Source organism: Medicago sativa, chromosome 8 (assembly GCF_051527215.1).
Source record: "Medicago sativa cultivar Bolivia chromosome 8, Bolivia_mono, whole genome shotgun sequence".
NCBI lineage: Eukaryota > Viridiplantae > Streptophyta > Magnoliopsida > Fabales > Fabaceae > Medicago > Medicago sativa.
In genome coordinates, this window is record NC_140756.1 from 61,784,181 (window position 1) to 61,807,769 (window position 23,589).

Sequence of the window (23,589 nt, forward strand, 5' to 3'; positions counted from 1 at the left end):
AGTACTGAATGATTCCTTGTGTTCTGGCTAGCTTGTGACCCAAGAAAATCCCATTACTGCTGTTAAATTTGATGTTTCTACTGTCTGAATCGATTCATTTGATCTGAATTGTATCACACAAAGTTTCTGACTTTGTGTGAATCATTTCATGATGTTTTGAATCGACTAAAAAATGTGTGAATCGTATCACAAAATCTTTCTGACTTGCCCTGAATCGATTTAAGATAGTTTGAATTGTATCAACCTTCATCCTGGGTGTTTTGAATCGATTCAAATCTTATATGATACGCATCAATCTTCATAGCATTCTTCCTCTTTCCAGTTTTGTCTTTAGTTGTCTGAATCGATTCACATAGTTGTTTTTGGACAAATTTTTTGAATGAAAGTCGATTTACATAAAACAAGCAGCGAAATAAAATTTCGATTTTCTTTCCTTGGATCATTGCGAATTTGACATGAATAAGTGATTCGATTGTTACCTCGAAGTGTGTAGACAGGACTCATGATCACAGCTACGCAAGCAGCAGAGCCTCTACTAGTCCACACGAACGGTGCTCCTCCAAATCCTGGTGCTAGCCAAGCAGTCAGAAGTTTCAAAGAATTAGGGTTTCTCAAAATACGTGTAACCAAGACTTCAGCACAATGATTCTATTTATATAACTCCCAGTGTGCTCTGCAAGTGAGAAGTCACTATTGGACTTCCGTAAGCCCAATAACGAGTTTAGTGTTTTTCTAACTAATTAGCGTTATTTACTAAACGCACCCATCATATAAGTCGTACTTATATTTCTCTTCTGACCGTTCTTTTGTGTGTGACCCCATAGGTTCTAGTCACGTTGCTAATAATATTAAATCTAATATTTAATATTATAAACAATGAGCGGTATCTAGCAACACATCATTGCTACCCAAGTGACAAGAGTGTCAAGTGATCTGACGAAACTTTTTCCATGATAATATTCATGTGTACAATTACTCTTTTATCCTCATATCTGTATTGATCACAAGGCATAGATTATGTCACCATTGTCTATATTTCTTGATTCTAAAATATACTGAATAACGAATAAGTGCAATATCTCATATTGACTTAGTTCGGCATGGCCATGCAACTTTACAGTCATATTTCATCAAGAGGCCTAAAGACATATCTCCTGTTCTGAGGAGGGACAAATCCCATCTAGGACACTCATGTCCCTCAACATGATTCATCAAGTACCCATTAGCCAATGTTATGATTATCCTTTTACAGACAACGTTAGAATGACAATAAAGCACTTGAGTCCACATATAGGGATCATAGTGGTTTCAGGTCTAAGAGCAATACACCATTATCACTGTGAGAATATCTTATGACATTTTTCATAACATACTATGTAGTATTCTCAGGGTGGGTTAATCCAGTATAAATATTACTCCTGATATTTATACCTATGTATAGACTTAATATCTCATATCTATAACCCATGAGATGTGGTCATCAGTCTACATACATAATAGTCTCGACGATTTATTATTATCCCAATTTATATTAAATCTTGACTACGGATACATTTAAGAATAGCGTTCTTTATGTTAATGTAATCTCATGATTAAGTCACACTTAATATACCATTACACGAACTATCTATTCTAAGGACTTTACTAACATTACAACAAATATGATAAAGAGTGTTATAAATTATTTAATATTAAAAGTTATGATACATAACATAAGTTAACATAAACTATTGGCCTCTTGGGCTTACACCAACCATTTTGCACTTGCCCTCATTTTCTATATATACTCACTTCCTCATAACACCCAAATTATTGAATCATTGCATCTATTCTCCCTAGGTCTCAAAAACTCATTGTTCATTAATTCTTCAAGATTAAACACTTTTTCTTCAAATCACTTTGTGCATTGAGTCATATGATTTGCTAGGGTGCTAATAGGGATTGTAAGTTGATTCTTTCAAGGAAATTGGTTGGGCTTAATCAAGGTTTCAAAGTTGTAAGTTGCTTCTTTCAAGGAAATTGGTTGGGCTTAATCAAGGTTTCAAAATGAAGTGAATAATCTCATTCCACCTCCAAAGGACTTGGGGATTATTTCTAATTGTTCTTGTGTTCAAGGGGATCCATTTGCTGGACATAGCATCGAAGATCTTGAGTGAAGAGTTCGAAGGGTTGCACGGGTGATTGAGGATTCACAGACATCAATAAGCACCAAATTCAAAAGTTATTTGAAGTTTTGGGGAGTGTTTACATAGAGATTGAAGAACTAGGATGGTTTCAAGGAACTCTTGTAATCACATTCGTATTCAAAATTGTTACTATTAGTGGATGACCTTGGTGGAGGCTTTTTTCACCAAGAAGAGTAGACGTAGCCCGAAGCGAGGACGAAAGGGTGAACTACTATAAAAATCTCGGTGTCGTTCTCTTTTCCTTATCCTTTTTAATTTTGATAGTTGTATATGTTTAATTGACTAATTGATAGAGTAGAAATTAATTTTGATCTAAGTTGTTTTTGATTAAGTTGTTTAATTTTGATAGTTGTATATGCATTGTGTTTTTGATTGGTAGCTTGTTATATTGTCTTATAGGTTTGGAATTGAAATTGTCTTGTTTTGCAAATTATTCAAGAACTATTAATATTTGATTGCTAATAAGATTTATTTTGTGAATCTCTCAATTCTATTGTAAATCTTATTAGTACATAGTCTTAACTTTTTGTGATTGTTTGTGAGTGTTCAAAGCATAATTCCAATTAGTCAAAACATTTCAAAACGTTTTTGCTAAAACTCCGTAAAAAAAATTCAAACCGCTATTCACCCCCCCCCCCCCCCCTCTGGCGAGCAACCTTATTGGCCATATAGACCAACAAACATCTCTTTCATCCCTACTTCCATTATTATTGGATGGTGAAACCGGTTCTCTATCAATGCAAATAGTTATGTGTAGTTGGCATGGTTGAATGCATTTTAGCATGATTGGGCCCGTTCTGGGCTTCCCGTGGTACTTATCTATGATGGAGTGGGTCTGGCTCATCGTCTCTATTGGTTTATACCATGGCTTAGTGATAGGGTTGTTCATGAAGTGTGCTTCAGTGGCGGTTCTCCGTGGGTGGTGTTTTCGTCCTTTTTTTCTTATGCTTTGTTGTAGGGGTTGTAGTTATTGTGTTGTAGTTGATGTTTACCTTCTGATTTTATTTTTGGGTATTTAAGGTACCTATGATACTTTTCCCCTCTTTGCAACTGTACTTCTCTGATTTTTTTTCTATATTCTTTTCTATTTTCCATTAAAAAAAGAATTCGTTTAAATGCAATTTTATTCTCCTTATTTAGACAAAATCATAATTTTGGTCTCCATATTTTCAATTGCGCAATTTTGGTCCCCCCATTTCAATATTATATGAATGCATGACTTTGATCATCCTATTTGATGATGTGACAATAAATTAATCACTCTTAGCCCCATGTATCATTTCAATTGATCATCTTTTGCCTCTGTATATCTGGTTATGACACAACTTAACATCCTATTTTTTAAGACTCGACAATTTGTTCCTTTATTTATATATCAAGTTATGTAATATATATATATATATATATATATATATATATATATATATATATATATATATATATATATATTGTCACGTCTTAAAAAGAGATGATCAAAATCATGGATTGTTAAATAGTTCTGAAATGAAGGAAAATTGTGAAATTAGAAATAAGTAGACCAAAATTACGGTTTTACTAAAATATGAGGATCAAAACTACATTTATGTGAAATTCATACTACATTCGAGATATCAATTGAGTGAACTAAATGAACAACAAATCATTGCATTTTCGTACAATAAAGTAATCAAACATTTTTTATATGTTTAATGATATGTAGAAAAAGTAGGACTAAAACTGTCAAGTTTATTATTATTTTTTCAAAGGACAACGATCAAGTTTATTTATACATTAACTTGTATGATAGGATACTTTTGAATGTGCTATAATGATATTTAATTATGATTCGACTTTTAGGGAGAGTTTCTAACTAAAATCTATATATTTAAAAAATAAAAGCAAATATAGCACATAGTATTTTTCTATTGTTGATGTAGACATATTTTTTACATTATAAAGTTATCAAAAAAAAATTATTTGTTACATACATAGAAGAAAAACCATGACCATAATTATCAAATGTGTTTATATTATGATTCTACTTTTGTTTCCATTTCTTGTGGTAGCCCAAATTTATCGTAAGCCTTTTATAACCCTTTCAACTTTATGTTACCTTATAGACAATCTTTCATTCGCTTTTATTAACGTTATTTTTTTCTTTCTTCTTGTTTTGCATCACAGCAAGATGGTGTTTATATGACAAGGATTGTCCAGAGAACATGTGTCGTCCTGGTCGAATTCCGAAGTGCATTTTTGGACATTGTAATTGCGTTAAAGAGCGAAGTTGAAAATAAGTATGTATTATGTATATCTATACTAACTATATATATATATATATATATATATATATATTCCTTAAAAAAAATGAGTTTGAGCTGTCTTTTTCCCTTTTCAATTTGATCCTTCATCTAAAACATATTATTTACTATTTTATCCTTTTTGTACCAATATTTAAATTATTAATTAAAAAATAGATAAATCTCATTATAATACTCTAAAATATATAAAGAAAATTGACGATTTTGAGTTGGATTTCTTCATTATTCCAATTATACCTTCAAATAATTTTTTCTATAATAATGTTATATTGTTGGTATAATCGAAAAAGAAGAGTTTATATTATATTTGAAATATTGTTGTGTAACTCTAAAAGAGAAGCATAATTTGTTACAATAAGCCACAAACATCTATACATATAATTTTAATCAAAATCTAAATTTCATAAAAAAAAATTGTTTGTAATTTACGGGTACGGAGCGACTATCAACTGCTAGTGCCTGTAATATTATTTTACTATCATAATAATAGCACTTTTGTAATTTGACAAAGAGTCTCACATTGGATAGGAGATGACCTGACAATGTGTTTATAAGTGGGGGTAATCTTCACTTCATAAGCCGAATTTATGAGGTTGTGTTAGGCTCAATCACGATTTCTAAGACAGTATTAGAGCCTCTTCAAGATTCATCAAACCACCTATTATCAGATTTCTGCTATCAGGCCAACCACCATTTATGTCCACGAACCAAGCCCAATAATGCTGGTCTTGAGGGAGTGTACTAAAGAGTCTCACATCGAATATCTGACAATGTGTTTATAAATGAGAAAAATCCTCATCATAAGCTGATTTTGTGGGGTTGTGTTAGACCCAATCATAATTTCTAAGATAATTTATCTCACAATTTAATGTATATTTATTTGACCTTTCAATTTTTCATATTACTTTACAAACGTGTTAATCAGATAATACATGTGGTATCACCTTCGTTGAATTGTGAATATATATTGAATCAGAAAGAAAGTTGGAGTTCTTTTGGTGTTTGATATTTTATATCATGCATGACGTGTATTCAATTATCTCAGCCTAAGGTACTATTTTGCGAAATATGGTTTAGCATTCAATGGTTTGGTAAGATTTGGAAGTAACAAAATTATGTCCTAAGTGGTGGATCTTATTAAGTTCTCCTCTTAAAAATATGATATTTGGAGAAGACCCTGGGTTCATGTATTGTTCATGAGTTATGTCTTGACCTTGGGTAGATAGGTGTTTGATTAGTCTTAACCTTAATAATTATAGTGTCTTATTATTCTAAGAGCATTCACAATAGAGATATTAGTACTTAAATGAGTCATACATGCACAAAGCACTCATTTGTATTTTTTTTTTAATAATAGTACCTAATAAGTATTCAATCCCTCTAACCCAGCACACCTCACATAAATGCCTTAAATAGGACCCATTAGTCATGTATCAAATATCAATAACTCTATATCATTACATCTTAATATTCTAATATTTAAAAATGTGGGTCGTACTAAAGATTGGAGTGAAGTTATGTGTAGCTATAAGTTTGTGGTTTTGATGATGTTCATTATATAGTTTATTTGATGATGTTTAAATATTGGTCGTTATAGCCTAGTATCATATTAAATCACACCTAGCAATCCTTGCGTCATTGTTTCATATGATCCCTTGTTGTCTAGGGTGTTGTTTGTATGTAGAAAACATCATTTTGTATTGTAAAACTAATTTTCTAGTAGATTGATTCGATTCAAAAGGTTTTGAATTGTATCATTAATTGTTTCTCCCATTTCTCCATGTGTCTAGTGCATTTTGAATCGATTCATGAATTGAAGAATCGAATCATTCATGAATCAAATCAAATTAATTTGATTCATATAGTTGGTTTCTTCTGGTCTTGCTTTTTGCCTTGTTGAATCTATTTGTAAGTCTTTTGAATCGTATTAACCTTCATATGGGGTAATATGATTTGATTCAAATATAGTATGTATCGTATCAACCTTCTTGGCTCAACTTGCTTGTTTTTAGCTGTCTGAATTGATTCACACATTTAGTGATTCGATTCATTCTGTTGTTTTTGGCAAAAATTTTGCACTTGCAACTCTTTTATATATATACTCATATCCTCATATCACCCAAACTACTGAATCATTTGCTTATATTCTCTCTAGAGTCTCCAAATCTCATTCTCCATTTGTTCTTCAAATCAAACACTTTTTCTAAGAATTATTGTGTTCTTTGAGTCATAGATTGCTAGAGTGTCATATGGATTGCAAGTTGATTTCTTTCATGGATATTGATTGGGAATCAAGGATCTAATGTGAAGTGAGTAATTTCATTCCACCTTCAAGAGTATTTAGGGTTCTTTCTAATCTTCTCAAGTTCAAGGGGATCCAACCACCACACATAACAATGAAGAGTTCAAGGGAAGAGCTTCAAGGGTTGCATGGGTGATTGAGGATTCGAAGACATGAAGAAACACCAATTTCAAAGGGTATTTGAAGATAGGGTGTTGTGGTTGCATATGAATTGAAAATTAGGGTAATTGAAGGAGTTCTTGTAATCACAGCATTGTAATCAAATTTCTATTTTAGTGGAAGTCCTTGATAGAGACATTTTCTAGCAAGAAGAGTGGAGGTATCCTGATGCGAGGATGAAAGCGAGAACCATTATAAACCGCGATGTCGTTTCTCTTCCCTTTCTATAGACATTTTTGTGTTAATATTGAGTATATGAATGTTTGATAATTGTTTCTCATTGATTTGAATGTGATCTACGTTTTTAATTTGTTAACTTTTACTTGATTCATTGAATTGAGTTTTCTCTCTAAAACATATTAATCGCATTTGATTTCAATCAAGTTTCAATTCATCAAATTCATATACCTTGTGTTCATTAGTTATAGCTCGATTTATTGCTCTTAGGTTTGGTTTTAGAATTGTCTTGTTTTGTATATTGTGCTGAGAATTATTAATAGTTGATTGTATTAAGATTTAGCATTTGAATCTCTAAATTCAATAGTAAATCTTATTGTGTTTTTCATTGTCTTAATCTATTTGTCATAGTTATCAAACATGCTTTCGCTAAAAAATCGATAAATTTTGTAAAACGCTATGTATTCTATCTTATCATATAGACCAACATGGAGTTTTACATTGAGACTTTGTTCCTATTAGATACTCAAAATAATTTTTCCCCAATAGAGGTATCTAATAGTTACCAATTCTTAAAGGTAAGATCCCCCATTGGGGATAGTCTAACATATTTTCAAAAATGTTGAATGTACAACTCATATGAGTTTATACATCTTGAAATGAAGATAAAAATAAAGTAATATGATATATGTAATAAATTAATGATTAATGATATGATATGAAGATATATAATATGTGTTGGGTTTATGGTTCCCAAAAAAACTCATGTTTGCACAATTTCCAATGCATTTTTTCAACATAAAAGCCAAACTCTCCAAATTGAAGCTTCACATTTTCATCCATTTGATGCCACTGGCCACATATCCAAACATGTTAATGCATTATAAAATAACATGTTGAATGGATGTATAAAAAAGTGGATGTTTCAAATATCATGGATTTTATTATTATCATTTTTATTTTAGTTCTCTCCTTCTCTATGGGCCGGGGTTTAGACCTGTTGTGTTTTTCTTCACGTGTTTCTATAGTTTTATTTGGTTAATTGTTATTGTTCTATTTTTCTAGTCACTTTTTATTTGTTGTTTGTAATGGGTTGAAGTATCTCTTATACTCTTTGCTCTTATTAAACTCATTTGCATAAAAAAAAATTAAAAAGGGGAATGTAAATATAGGGGAGCAATTGAAGGAAAAATCCTAATCTTTTATGGCGTAAAATGAGAAATTATCAATGATTAAGAGTAGTTGTCGGATGTCATGATATACCATATAAAATAAAGGTACCCTAACCACTCACCTAACATATAATATTATATCAACAAGAGAATATTATATAAAAGGATATAATTTAGATTGCAATTCTCATATGATATAGTGAATGTTGAGGATTCCGTTGTCATAAAGTATATAGTGTGATATTTTAATTATTATCAAAATACATAAGTGAAAGTGGTTGTAAAACACCACATTCTAATTGCTATCGTCACACCGTTATGGATATGGGTTGCGAAACCTTGAAACCCCTTTTTTGAATGATAAAGGCATATTTACTGGCAAAAATAGGTAGTGTGTGCGCCGTATAGATCTTTACGTGCTATGCACAAACCATTTGTGCACAACACGCACGTGTCCAAGACGATCTGGTTAATCAATGCTTGAAATGTGCGCCGTCACCTTGCGCGGGGTGTGTGACACAAAGGCCATTTCCTTTTGTTTTCTTTGACAGGTGCTTAATGCATAGGGCAAAATATTTCCAAGTTGTTCCCTTCAAAATCATCAGTGTACTTGGTCTTCTTTGTTCCATAATTTCTATGAGATGTCTTTGATCGGATGAACCCTGTGGTCTATACTAAAAAAGACTAAAAACACATATATAGAGTTGTCTGGTTTGGGAATAAAAACACATACAACGATTCAATACAAATCATTACAAATTATTTTTCAAACCATGAGTAACTCACTCCAAATCCTTTAGAAAATCATAAAATGAGTAATAAAAGATTTGATAAAAATCTCAAAAACACCATAATATAGAGTCATCGGTGCACGTCATCACCATATAAGCTTTTTTCATGTGTCAAAATACGCTTGGCACACAACAACACGTTTCTGGCACACACCCATGTGTGCCTTCCAATGATTGGCACATGCAAACTTATTTTCGCGTTAATCCTTAATGAGGCATTAAGGATGTGAGTTCAAGCCTTTGATTCAAGAACGCTCAAACGATCTCATCAATTGATTTGGTTGCTTCTTTAGTTCTTGCACTATATGAAGAGTGTCTCACCATCACTTCTCCTTACACCAAAACTCAACAATCAATGAGTTTTCTATCTTCTCCCTCTTTTGCTTGATGTAGTTCTGAGCCACTTCTCCTTTTTGTTTCCCTTCAAAATTAAAGACCGATAATTGAACCACACTCCCTTCGATTTGTTCCTATGAAAGTTATAGTGGTCGTTGCACCATACTTGAGTGATCTTAGTAACCATATATAGTGGTCTTGGTAGAGTGGTCACTGTACCATACTTGAGGGTGTATTTCTAAAACAGGTCCTACACTACAGTGAGACTCTTATACAATTGTGGCTAGACTGTTTTATTCTAGAGACGTCGTGATTGATAGTTTGCTAGCACAATTTTGAGAAATACCACGAAACATTTTAAAAAGAGCAACCTAATCCACGACTCATTCCAATAATTTTTTCGGTGACAGAAATAATTTTTTTTAACTACTATCATGGAGAATTTATAAGAATAAACTAAAAAGACTTTATTAAAAATGTTATAAGTAATTTTCATTAGTTCTCTCATTTAGTATCACAAAAATTTATGCTAGTAAATAAACTCAATTAAACTAAACTAAACATATCAAAATTTGACGGATTCAGATTGCATGAGTCAAAACTACGTGCGCACTTGCTATCAAGCTAGATCTAATCATCCAACAAAAGTTGAACATAACAAATTTAAAACTTTTTTTTTAAAAAAATTAGTCTAGTTTAAATTTAGAGTGGTCGGTCTTAATTAGACAGTCAAATTTGTTAGGTTAGATAACTTAATCATTTGGGATAAAGTTAAAGAGTTGTAGGTATCAAACATGAATAAATGAGAACCAAGTCAAGTTCAATAAGAGGCGAGTCAATAGGGTCGTTCATGAATTAGCTAGAGTAACCTTATTTCATGCTAGCTCTCACGTTTATGATGCTATACCGTCATGTATCCGAGACTTAATAGCTAATCTTTTCTTTTAAAAAAAAGTTACTAACATTTATCTCCAAAAGCAAAATTTGTCGTGCACGATAATCCAAATCCCAATTTGACATGGTGTTTTATGTGTCGTATTGTTGTTATTGTCGTGATGTAAGAAACCGCGTTTTCACCTTTTCAACCGACCTATAATACAACCTTTACGTAGTGAACAAGTCCAATTTTTTAAGGTTCTACTTCATATGGATTATGGACACATGGTAATCTAGAAACAGCCGTGGAAAAATCAAAGTGTGAAAAGTTAAACGCGGTTATACCAAACGAGAAAATTCTTGTGTAACCAAAAAAAAAAAAACGAGAAAATTCTTCATTACGTGCAGACAAACAATACCTCATTCACCAGCAAAATTCTTTTGTATACTTGACTTGTAAACACAAACAAAGAAAAAAATTAATATTATATCTATCAAGTAGGAAAAAAAATGATATTTTTTTACAAATAAGGGAAAAGAATATTATTTTGTATTTGACCCATTATTTCTTAGTCACATCACATACCGGCCTGGCTAAAAATCACAAGCAATATCATATTCATTGTACACTATATATACACCACTTATGCATTTACAAACCATATATTTGGAGGAATCTTAGCCTTAACTATTAACTCATCATTTGTTGATTCTAGTTTTACCTCTTCTTATATATTCTCTCTCAACCTTCTCCTAAAAAATATTCATCTTTTACTCACTTCTTAGTTCTAATTAAACATTCTTCTCTCTCAAAAAACATATACAACATGGGTTTTGCTTCAATCAAATTGTTTGTGATATTAGGTCTTTTGGCTACATCATGCCTAGCACAAGCTCCTGGACCAGCACCCACACAATCACTATCACCAAATTCAGCACCAGCTCCATCACCTTCTACAAAATCACCAACACCCTCTCCTGCAAGTCCTCCTTCAACTTCTTCTTCACCAGGCTCAAGCCCAAGCCCAAACACTTTTTCACCACCAGCACCAGGCACAAATGGCCCAGCATCAGGCCCAGGTGGGGCCACACCGGGACAGCCAGGAGCTGATGCACCCTCTGCTGCATTCTCTATCACCAACACTTTTGTTGCTGTTACTGCTTTTGCTGGAATCTTTGTGTCCATGGTTTTAGCTTAGACGGGTGTATAAATATATTTTTATTTTTTATTTATTGGATTCATGGTTTAGTAGGTTTGGAATTCAATTTTGTTTTATAGTGATTGATTTGTTGATGGAGTCTTGACTCTTTTGAATAATATTGTTCCAATACACCATTGGACTACTTGTTAGAGGGACCTATTTATCTTATTTCGGTTCTATCTGTTTTTTCTTTTTTAATTGGATTTGTACATGTAAATTTGTTATTTTGATCATAGAAATAAGATTCATGATGACGATTATTATATGATTATATATATTGTATAGTGATTTTCAGTGTACGTTTTATTTAATCCTAGAGTATTATTATAGTCGTTTCAATAGCCTACCCTTTTTTTTACTGGAATAGTTGTTATTTTATAGCTTAAAGTTATTTTCAAACTAAAAATTATTTGGTAAAATATATAAAAGCACCACAATTTTCTACAAATAACCATTAAAATTGAATACATGAATTATCTAAAAGACAAAAAAATATGAATCCTATATCATATATGTATAATAGGCAAATTTAAGTTGAGATAATTATTTTTTATAGATAAATGAATTTAAGTTGAATAATTTAAACTACCTTGAATAAGAAAATAAGGATTTCTAAGTTTTAATTCAACTAATAAATGAAGAACTGGAAGCCGTGATCCGGGCTCCAACTCGGGATCATTCATTCGTTTACGTGAGTTTACAAATCGTTATTATTGTTTCGTCTATTTTAAAAAAATAAAGGAATAAACAAATTAGAAATTTGACTTAAACAAAAGAAAATTGAGGAATAAGCAAGATTGCAAGAACTTGTGATGATGCAAATTTGATGGTTGCTTTTTAGGCCCAGTGTGTTCCTCAAAACAGACAAAAAACACCATTAGAAGATGAATCCTGCTCTTTACCCAACACATTTTGCTCGCGCCTAACTGAAATATCGAAAATACCCCTGCATGAGTTAACTAACACAGGTGTTAAAATATACGCAACTTAACTCACGCTGAAATTAACACTTGCGTAGGCATTTTGCTCGCGCCTAACTGAAATACTGAAAATACCCCTGCATGAGTTAACTAACGCAGGTGTTAAAATATACGCAACTTAACTCACGCTCCGCAACTTAACTCACGCTGAAATTAACACTTGCGTAAGTTAACTCACGCTGGAATTAACACTTGCGTGAGTTAACTCACGCAGGGGTATTTTAGGAAGTTCAGTTGAGAGCAAACAATAACTGTTGGGTAAAGAGCAATATTCTTAGAAGATATCTTCTAATCGGCAAAAGGAGTAAAATATACACCATCGAGAGATGTCTTTCGTAAATCTGAGATACTTTATAGCAACATGACGAGGGTCTAAAGAGCAAGTATTTGCAAATTTTATCTAATGAGACTTAGGGATGGCAATTAGACCCAGACCCTATGGGCACCTGCAAAAAATACCCGCTATGGATAGGGTAAAACCCCGCTTTCATGGGTCTGGGCTTGGGTATGGATAATTAGCCGCAAATTTGAATGGGTATGGGCATGAGTATGGGCACTGTACTACCCAGCCCCGCAACCTGCATATATATATTTATATAATATGAAAAATAATTTATTTATTTTTCGTGTACAATTAATTAATTTATTTAACTGTTTAAGCCTAACCCTAAAACAACTTAATGCAACTTAATAAAAATTTTAGTAACAATTTATTATGACTTTAACATGCAACTGCAACTTTTTAACGTATAACTGATGTAAAGTATCTATTTTCTCTTTCTTTCTAGGGATATTTTGGATGTTTTTTTATTTGGCTAAATACTACGATTCACTATTTTATTATTTGATTTGAAATTTTTTGGATCATAATTTTATTTCAATTGTGGTGTTTTTTATTGTCTTTTCATGGTTAAAATGCGGGTAAAGGGTGCGGGTATGGGAACTTAAGTACCCATAGGGTATGGGGAAGGGCACTAAAGTTGTTGCCCACGAGGGTATGGGCTCGGGTACGGGTATTTTTTACAAACGCGGGTATGGGGATGGGTACTATAGTACCCAACCCATTGGGTACTCATTGAGACCCAACAACCATTTCTACTATACCTGGTACACGTATTCGTGGTGCGGTGCGGTTTGGTTTGATTTTAAAAGTTATTTAGACTGTAGTATAAAAAACACGTGGTTTATGATAGATCTCTGGCAAGTGCACCAAATACTATCGAAGTAGTAAAAATATCGATCCCACGAGGACTGTTTTTAACTTCAATAATTCAATTTCGTTATAAAAGTAGGATGTATAAAAGTTTATTTTGTTTTGCCACTAGGCAGTAGATTTGGTTTGATTTTAAGAAATCAAATAAAATAGTAAAGATTTGATTAAGAAAATAGGAGAGAGATGAGATCAGGTCTTCGAATCCTCTATGTTTCCCCTAATTGGTTACTGCACCTATTATTACTAATGATTCTCTAGTTTCACGATAGTTAACAAATTAGCCCTAATCAATCCCTTGAGTTAGGACCCTCTTTTTAAACTACAGCCCCTAATTCCTTAGGTGGTCTAATAATCATCAAAGGTTTAAGCACGTTAACCTAATATCACTAACAAACGATTATCCATTCCTAGACTAACCATGTTTATTAGAACAATTCAATTAGGTCTAAGTCGAAAGCTATGGTCAGTAGTCATTCGATCTCACAAAATCATGTTTATATTTGATCAGGATATAAAAAGCAGTAAGAACAATTGAATTGAATGAAAACTAGAATATCATTAATAAGTAATAGAGTTTCACAGCAACATATGATCAATTAGGGTTACATAGGTTCATCTCCGACCTAATCTCTAAGAGATTTAGCTACTCATAATTGAGTTTACAAATAGCATAATCAATGAAAGAATTAAAACATACATAAACTGGGTTAGAGATGATGAAATCCTCTCCGCTGCAGCCTTCTGGGTGTTAAAATCGCACTTTCGTTCTCCAAAATCGTAACCCCTGTTCTTCAGATTGAGTGCAGTATTTATAGAAGTCATGGGCCTGACCCATCAAAATCGCGCCGCGCCTTGTTAATTGGCGTGCCGCGATTTCCCCTTTACAGGAAGTGTGTATTTTTGCTTCAAAAATCGCAGCACGGCTTGAAATTGGCGTGGCGCGATTTCCTTCGAACAGACTTCAAATTTTAAGCTTTTTGCACTCCAGAACAGTATAAATTGCATGAGAACTCTATCAAAATGTCACAATAAGTCCCTAATATTACGTAATGACAGAATGTCATCACAACCCCAAACTTAAACCATTCCTTGTCCTCAAGGAATTTGCTTGCAACAGTGACAAACGACAGTAAAATAACAGTTACCTGACAAAACGATAGTACCCAAAAGTTCATTCTCCTTCTAGCTAAAGATGAGCTAGTTTGACTTGTTCGCATCCACCAATTCACAACTCCTCGCATCAAATTGAAACAGGGTTCTACCAGTCGACATGCAGGTCTACATATTACCATACGCTTGAAAAGTTTCTAAATATCAATCAAAGTCAATATCATTACACACTTTTGAGGTCTTTAGGGTTATAACGGGGCTTAGGTGAAAGGTGGGATATATTTGGATAAGTAGGCTACAAAAAATTTGAGTTAGGCATTCCTACGGAAGTTAAAGCACAAAATTCAATCCTTCATTCATTCACCTTGTGGAAATACAATCAATGCAAAGGTACTAGAGAATATTTTTAACATTTAGGGATAATCGAGTTTGAAGTTACTCGGATTTTCAATGTTTTGTCCCTTTTTCATCATTCAATTTCTTTTTTTTTTGATACACCATTTTTGTGTATATATTGCATGACAATCTCATATTTCTTTCATTTTTTGTTCTCTTATTCTCTAGTACCCCCACCCCAAACTTAGTTGGTTGCAAATTCCAATAGCAACCCCAAACTTAATTGTTAGCAACATTCTACAATGCCTTAACTCAGAAATTCATTAAGGGACAAGTCCTAAAAGTCTCTAGGCTTGTAATGTAGTTTGTCACCGAACAAAAAGTTCTAATCCTACCGGCTCACAATTGGTTAAGAAAGGATAAATCCAACAAATTAAAACAGGGTAGGCTTCAAAAAGGCTCACAGGACCAAGCACTTTTGCCTCAGTGTGTAATTGACAAAGACCAATCAATAATAGAGAAACAATGCAAGTTCTAGAAATGTAGTTGCATGGAAAACTAATCTAAATATAAGTCAATTGAAAAACAAGATTTGGCAATGAACCTTATGGCTGAGATTTCTGGGAGTATGTGACTACCTAGCAACGCCGTACACTTCGCCTTTGAATCAAGTCACCCCTCCTTTAGAACTTTTGGAATACCGTTTCATCAAACAACTGTTACTAAACTGTAATAGGTCACATGAAACAAAACAAATTCATTAATAATAAACAAGTGCAGGAGCAATTACAATAGGGAAATAAGTTCAATGGACTTCGACATTAAAAAGAAAATAAAGAAAGTACATCAAAAAGAAAAATGACTGAAAAATAAAATACAAAGCAGAAAATGCTAATCCATCAGTAGATCAGCCCATGTCTTGATCATCATCCGAGTGTCCAGCCCCCGGTGTCCTCAATCCTTCGAAGATGCCATCCCCTTGATCTTGCTCGGTGGTGTTGAAATCATCAGTGATTTCCCTCCTCATGCGCAGCCCATACTCTTCTTGATGTGTAAAATATTGCTCCATGTGCTCACGGGAGCCTCCAAACCTCTCATAAGACCCACGAATCGGACCCATATGCAATTGAGCCTCCGCAGCAAACGCAGTTGAGAACCTAGGACGGTTCACCCACAGCTGGTCCGAAGTCTCATTCATCCAATTAGCTTGCACATGCATGAATTCCTCAAGCTTTGGATGAAGAGGAGCATAACCTCCTTGGCTACTACTCCCTCCTTGCTCCATTTGTTGTTGCCTCGCTGCCTCCCTCTCTCTCTCCTTCATATAGCCTTCATATTTCTTGACAAACCCATCCATGACCGAGTCGGTGATTGGCTTCATATTGCTTGTGTTGAGATCACTATCATAAGCCGGTACCAACTCTTGCTCACACAACCAATTAATTAGACTCCCATGCCCCAATTGTGTGGTGTTTCCGGTTGATAGATCATGAAGACTATTGGCCAAGAGGCGGCCAATATCTATAGGGTGCTCCTTGATGATGGCATAGGCAGCAAGCACCCTCTTGAGAGGAATTTCAGAAGTGCAGGATGCACTCTCAAGAGTCTGGACCACATATGATACCCACGCCTTGGGTACCGGCAGCATCTCCGCATAGGTAAGCATCCGGGACTTTTTCCAAGTCGACCCAGGCCTACACATGGTGGTGATGATCTCATCAAAAGTATCCTCCGTAATAGCAAATCTCTCCCTCCTCAATTTTTCAACCCAACAATCTTCCGGTGCTTGAACATTCAGCCATGCGTTGAGAGCATCCGGGCTGAAGTCAATGTACTTCCCTCGAACAAAAGATTGAAAGGGTGTATCGGACACCCTTGCATTTGCAAAGAATTCGACGATCACCGTTTTGTTGTTTGCCTCGTCGATCATTTCATTCAATCTTGTCCATCCCCTCCTTCGTATTTCAGACTCAAAGAAAGGATATTTCACAAGCTTTGTGAAATCAAACTTCCTCTCCCCTATGACTTCAAAACTCTTCATAGATTGATGGAACTCCTGGGCTAGGTCATTGATGAAATGGATGGCGTTTTCGGGTGGTTCGGATGCGGCACGGGGGCGTTTGGATTTGCTTGTGGATGGTTTGGGGTTGGTGGCTTTCTTGGAGCGAGTGCTTCTTTGGTTGGAGGCCATTTGTGGTTTAGGAAGATGGTGAAAGGAAAGTTTTGTGAAGTTTGGGAAAATTTGGAATGTTTGTGGTTTGATGGTGGTTTGGGTTGGTGAATTTGTGATAAGAATGTGGTTTGATGATGGTTAGGAAGTGAATATTGAGATGAAGATGAAGAGAATTCGTGAATGGAAGTTTAGGGAAGTTTTGGTAGAGAAAGGTAGGAAGAATGGAATGAAAATGATGATGAACAGTTAGGTTTTTATAGGCCTGTTTGGGCAAAATCGCGGCACGCCAAAATGCAAGGCGCGGCGCGATTTTGCGTTGCAACGGTCAATAACGGGCAGATTTTGTAACGGCTAGTAACGGATAGTTCCAACGGCTATTTTTTTTTCACAAAACAGTCAAAATCGCGCCGCGCCATGTATATAGGCGTGCCGCGATTTTGGTGAAACAGGGGGTAATTCCTTGCTTTCTCAGGCCAAAAATTTTGTTTTCTTGAAAAATGCCTGAGTCCCTTGAATTTTTGAAAAACTTTTGAGGAGAGAATCATGCAAGACATCAGTACCTTGCATGATTTTCTTGGCAAGAGGTATCTTTGAACAAAATTTTAAAACTTTCCTGCCTTGTATTAAAAGAAAAGAAAAATATTTTTGTGTTTTTATTTTTGAAAGCAATAAAATCATACCTGAAAAATAAATAGTGGGTTGCCTCCCACTCAGCGCTTCTTTACCGTCACTAGCTTGACTGATGACTATTTCTAAGGATCATATGATGTGGCTCCCTCTTCATTGTTTGGGAGTCCTCCTTTACGGTACCGTTTCAGCTTTTGTTCCTTACCCTTGAAAGTTCCTTGTGCACCAGACTTCTTTAGGTCTACAGCTTCATCAACAGGCTTGTTTCTTGCCAACCCTTCGTCACAGTACCTCCTAATTCTTTCCAAAGTATCAGAGAGAGTTGAATGCATACACCATCGAAAAGCAGCCGGCCCATTACGCATCCCACAGGGAATCCTTCTATAAGCCAATTTACCACCCGGACCAGTGGTAGTAGTCTTTATTTCATTTTTACCAGTTGTCAATCCCCCATACTCGTTGTCACGGATGTCTCCTAATGATCGCTGTTGCATCTGTCCTTTGCTTACTTCCAGTTGCTTAACATCCTTTAACATTCCAACATCTTCAATCACTTCTTGTCTATCTATAGATTCCACACTTTCCACCTCCGTAGATTGAATAGATTGAGATTCAAGTGTTTTATCTTCGACAGTTTCTTCCACAACATCAATCCGGTAACACTTGGGATTCTCATCTTGGTGCTTCATTGCCTCAAAGATATTGAAGACTACCTGCTCCTTATGGAATCTCAACATTAGCTCTCCACGCTCAACATCAATCAAAGCACGACCAGTTGCAAGGAAAGGTCTCCCTAGAATGAGTGGCATGTCTTCATCTTCAGCCATATCTAGGACCACAAAATCTGCTGGGAACACCAAGTCATTAACCTTGACTAGCACATCTTCAAGTATACCGAAAGGGTAAGAGATTGACCGATCAGCTAAAGTGATGGTCATTCTTGTTGGTTTTGGTTCCCCACATTTAAGCTTCTTCATCATTGAAAGTGGCATCAGATTTATACTTGCTCCCAAATCACATAAAGCTCTTCCAATGTCTACCGGTCCAATTGAACAAGGGATAGTAAAAGCACCAGGATCCTTCAGCTTAGGTGGCAGCTTCTTTTGAAGAATAGCACTACAATTTTCAGAAAGTGCTATGTTCTCATCATCCTTAGGCTTCCTTCGTTTAGTCAATAAGTCTTTCATGAACTTAGCATACAACGGCATTTGATCAAGAGCTTCACCGAAAGGAATATTCACCTGAAGTTGTGAGAAAAGTTGCATGAACTTCTTGAATTGGCCTTCATCCTTTTCTTTCTTCTTCGAAAGGTGAGGGTATGGAAGCTTCACATATGATGGAATAACCTGTGGTTTGTCTCCATCTTTCAAAATTTGACTCTTCGACTTCCTCAAGATTGAATCTTCATCAATTAACTTCTCATTTTTTTCTCCCTCTATTTTTTCCTTCCTTTCGTTTTCAACTACTCCATGATCATTTTCTTTTTCAACTACACCATTCTCATTTTTTCCAACTACATCATTCTCCTCCACCTCAACCACTTCATCAACCTTCTTTGGAGCTTTTGGAACTAAAGGTGTCAAAACCTTTTTGCTCCTCAATTCAATAGCATTACAAGACTCATTCTTAGGGTTATCTTTAGTGTTACCTGAGAATCTGCCTTTGTTTTGTTCAGCCAACTGCTTAGCTAATTGCCCCAGTTGAGTTTCAAGCATCTTCCTAGAAGCTTCATTGTTCTTTCTTTCAGCTTCTTGACTCTTCTTCATCTCTTCAAAGTTGCCTTGAGTCATCTTCATGAAGTTCATCATAGTTTCCTCAAGAGCTGATGGCTTCCTTTGTTGTTGTTGAGGAGGAGTGAGCATCTGAGAGTTCAAAGCATTGTTATTTGAGTAGCTTAGATTTGGATGCTTATTAATGCCTGAATTGTAGTATTGATTCTGCCTTTGATATCCTCCCATGAAGTTAGCTTCTTCACTTGATCCTTCCGGAACACATTCACCGTTGGGATGTTCTTCACCACATAAGTCACACTTGATTGCAGCTACTTGTTGTTGCTTTTGAGCCAAAGTGAAGCCTTGAAACTCCTTAGTTAGAGCTTCGATCTGTTTGTTCATTGCTGCTTGGTTGGCAAGGATAGCAGTTTGTTCACTTACCCCAAACACTCCTCTTTCCTTCTTCTTAGCTTCAGCACGATACTCATTTCCAGCCATGTTTTCTATCAAAGCTTGGACTTCATGATCAGTTTTGCTCTTGAGACTACCTCCCGCGGAAGCATCTAAGAACATTCGAGTGTTTGGTGTTACCCCCTCAGTGAAGATTTGGAGGTATTGCTTCTCGGTGAACTCATGATTAGGGCATCTCTTGAGAAGCAAATTGAATCGCTCCCAAGCATCATACAATGATTCACCTTCTCCTTGCTTGAAGTTAGAGATCTCCATCTTCTTGTCCCAATACTTAGACATAGGGAAGTATTTCTCCAAGAACTTCAGCTCTAACTCTTCCCATGTTTGGACAGTCCCGTTTGGAATTGTTAGCAACCAATCTTTTGCTCTTCCCGTCAAGGTGAAAGGAAATAGCCTTAGCTTCTTTTGTGCTTCAGTCACGGTGGCTGGTTGCACACAAAACTCACAGGTTTCAGCAAAACGGCTCAAGTGTTCATGAGGACTCATAGCTTCAGTCCCATCGAATTGCTTGTCCCTCAAACCATTGAGGACAGTTGTCTTGATGTCGAACGCTACGGGGTTAGCTGGTTGAAAAGTGTGGGTCAGTTGACCGCGATGAGTGGCTAACCCGTAGTCTCCAAGCTTAGGTCTTGGTGGTACAACTCCTTCTCCTTCCATCGTTGCAGATTTAGGAGAAGAGATTGTTTCAGATTCACTTGAGAGTTGCTCCGGTACTTGTTCTCGAACACCCGGTGGAACGGATTGAGCTAACCTTTGCGATCGGACAGCTTTCCGAAGTGCTCTAGCAGTCCTTTCAATTTCCGGATCGTACTCTAAGTCGTCAGAGCTCTGTTTACCTCGCATAAACAGCAAAATACCTTAGTAGCACTGCACAACGCAAAGTAATCAAGTGAATATGAAAACAGAAAAATAAAAAATAACAAAAAACAGAAAATTAAATTGCAAAAACCCTAAATTATAACGTAATTGCCTTGTTGAAATAATTCAACAGTCCCCGGCAACGGCGCCAAAAACTTGATAGATCTCTGGCAAGTGCACCAAATACTATCGAAGTAGTAAAAATATCGATCCCACGAGGACTGTTTTTAACTTCAATAATTCAATTTCGTTATAAAAGTAGGATGTATAAAAGTTTATTTTGTTTTGCCACTAGGCAGTAGATTTGGTTTGATTTTAAGAAATCAAATAAAATAGTAAAGATTTGATTAAGAAAATAGGAGAGAGATGAGATCAGGTCTTCGAATCCTCTATGTTTCCCCTAATTGGTTACTGCACCTATTATTACTAATGATTCTCTAGTTTCACGATAGTTAACAAATTAGCCCTAATCAATCCCTTGAGTTAGGACCCTCTTTTTAAACTACAGCCCCTAATTCCTTAGGTGGTCTAATAATCATCAAAGGTTTAAGCACGTTAACCTAATATCACTAACAAACGATTATCCATTCCTAGACTAACCATGTTTATTAGAACAATTCAATTAGGTCTAAGTCGAAAGCTATGGTCAGTAGTCATTCGATCTCACAAAATCATGTTTATATTTGATCAGGATATAAAAAGCAGTAAGAACAATTGAATTGAATGAAAACTAGAATATCATTAATAAGTAATAGAGTTTCACAGCAACATATGATCAATTAAGGTTACATAGGTTCATCTCCGACCTAATCTCTAAGAGATTTAGCTACTCATAATTGAGTTTACAAATAGCATAATCAATGAAAGAATTAAAACATACATAAACTGGGTTAGAGATGATGAAATCCTCTCCGCTGCAGCCTTCTGGGTGTTAAAATCGCACTTTCGTTCTCCAAAATCGTAACCCCTGTTCTTCAGATTGAGTGCAGTATTTATAGAAGTCATGGGCCTGACCCATCAAAATCGCGCCGCGCCTTGTTAATTGGCGTGCCGCGATTTCCCCTTTACAGGAAGTGTGTATTTTTGCTTCAAAAATCGCAGCACGGCTTGAAATTGGCGTGGCGCGATTTCCTTCGAACAGACTTCAAATTTTAAGCTTTTTGCACTCCAGAACAGTATAAATTGCATGAGAACTCTATCAAAATGTCACAATAAGTCCCTAATATTACGTAATGACAGAATGTCATCAGTTTAGTTTGATACGGTTGATTTATTAAACAAAAATCAAACCGGTGCGGTTTGAATTGATTCGATCAGTTTAATTTTTGGCAAGACAACACATAATTTAAAAAATCTACCAACAATTTTTATTATATTATCCGCATCAATTAACTAGTTTGCAACATTAACTTGAAATACCATTAGCTGCATGAACAAAAGATGCAACAAAATGAGTCTTAACATTTTTGGATTTTAAAGAAAAGGAAAAAGACTCATTCCTGTATTGCATATTAAATTGAGCACTTGTTTTAAGTAGTGGTGTCTGGTTAAAGGATTCCCCTTAGGTATTATAGGTTTTTGTTGTCTTTGTTTATATCTCTACCTTAACCAATCATTCTCTCATTTAAATAATTTATTTTAATTATTAATTTTTTTTAGTAACAAATGTTAGCAATGTTAATTGATATATTAGTATTTTTCTCTCTTGTCAGAATTAGAATCCATGATCTTTAACTTCTTAACCTTTTTAATATCTTAACTCAACCAAGTGAATTATTCATACATCCATTATTCTCTCTCATTTTTGTTTATTTTGCTGTTAACCCTTCGATTTCAATCGGTAAGAGACCTTACTAATCTGGAGTTCAATCGAAATGTAAATTACATTTTACCAAAAATTGTTTCGACCAGTAATCAAACTTCGGTTTTTCCATAATTCTCTCATCTTAATACATTAAAGATATTAAATATCAATGACACCAAAGTAAAATCCCGAGGTAAGCTTCAAATATCCAATGCACTCTAACCTTTTGTACCAATAAAAATATATAACAATAATATTTTATCTTTTTTTTAAAGAGTTTTTATTTAATTAGAAGAACACAAATGCAAAGTGAACACACACACAAATGCACATTTGACTCCATTGTTGAGTATCTCTTTACAGGGGGTGTACATGGGCCGGTTTGGATTGGATTTGGCCAAACCCAAGATCCGAACCATATAGGGTATTTCAGTTTGGGTGAGGTAAAATAACTACCCGTTATACTATTGGGTGGGTTTGGGCAAACCCGTTAATTTATGGGTTGGGTTGGATTGGGTAATGGGTTACCCAACTTATTTTTCTATTTTTTTTTAATATTAAATGACTAAATGACAAGTACTCATAATTTTTCTTAAATATTACTCAACTTTTTAATTTTCTTAAAAAAAAATTGGATAACGTTTTTTTAAACAAATAAAAAATTGGTTAACTTATTTATTATAATTTTATGCATCATAGAATAATAAATGATAATATCAAATAATAAACTCCATCATAAAATACTTGCAACAAACTAAAGTTGCATGACATAAAATTGCATTAGTATTAAAATAACCAAAAAGTGGA

General features: G+C 34.8%; 1 protein-coding gene and 1 non-coding gene across 2 annotated transcripts; one reads left to right on the forward strand and one right to left on the reverse strand.

Annotated features, from left to right (window-relative positions):
• Positions 1 to 10,957: 10,957 nt before the first annotated feature.
• Positions 10,958 to 11,850, reverse strand: LOC146900254 (uncharacterized). Its single transcript, XM_085738578.1, has one exon. It carries the CDS (start codon positions 11,480 to 11,482, stop codon positions 11,072 to 11,074), a length of 411 nt encoding a protein of 136 aa, XP_085594704.1. The 5' UTR covers positions 11,483 to 11,850; the 3' UTR covers positions 10,958 to 11,071.
• Positions 11,851 to 20,277: 8,427 nt separating this feature from the next.
• On the forward strand, positions 20,278 to 20,384 carry LOC146900255 (small nucleolar RNA R71). The gene has a single exon (XR_015024397.1). It is a non-coding gene; the product is annotated as a small nucleolar RNA R71 (small nucleolar RNA).
• Positions 20,385 to 23,589: the final 3,205 nt, after the last annotated feature.

Coding starts and splice junctions, on each gene's coding strand:
- LOC146900254 (XM_085738578.1), bottom strand. CDS start 11,482: ATGGACACAAAGATTCCAGCAAAAGCAGTAACAGCAACAAAAGTGTTG.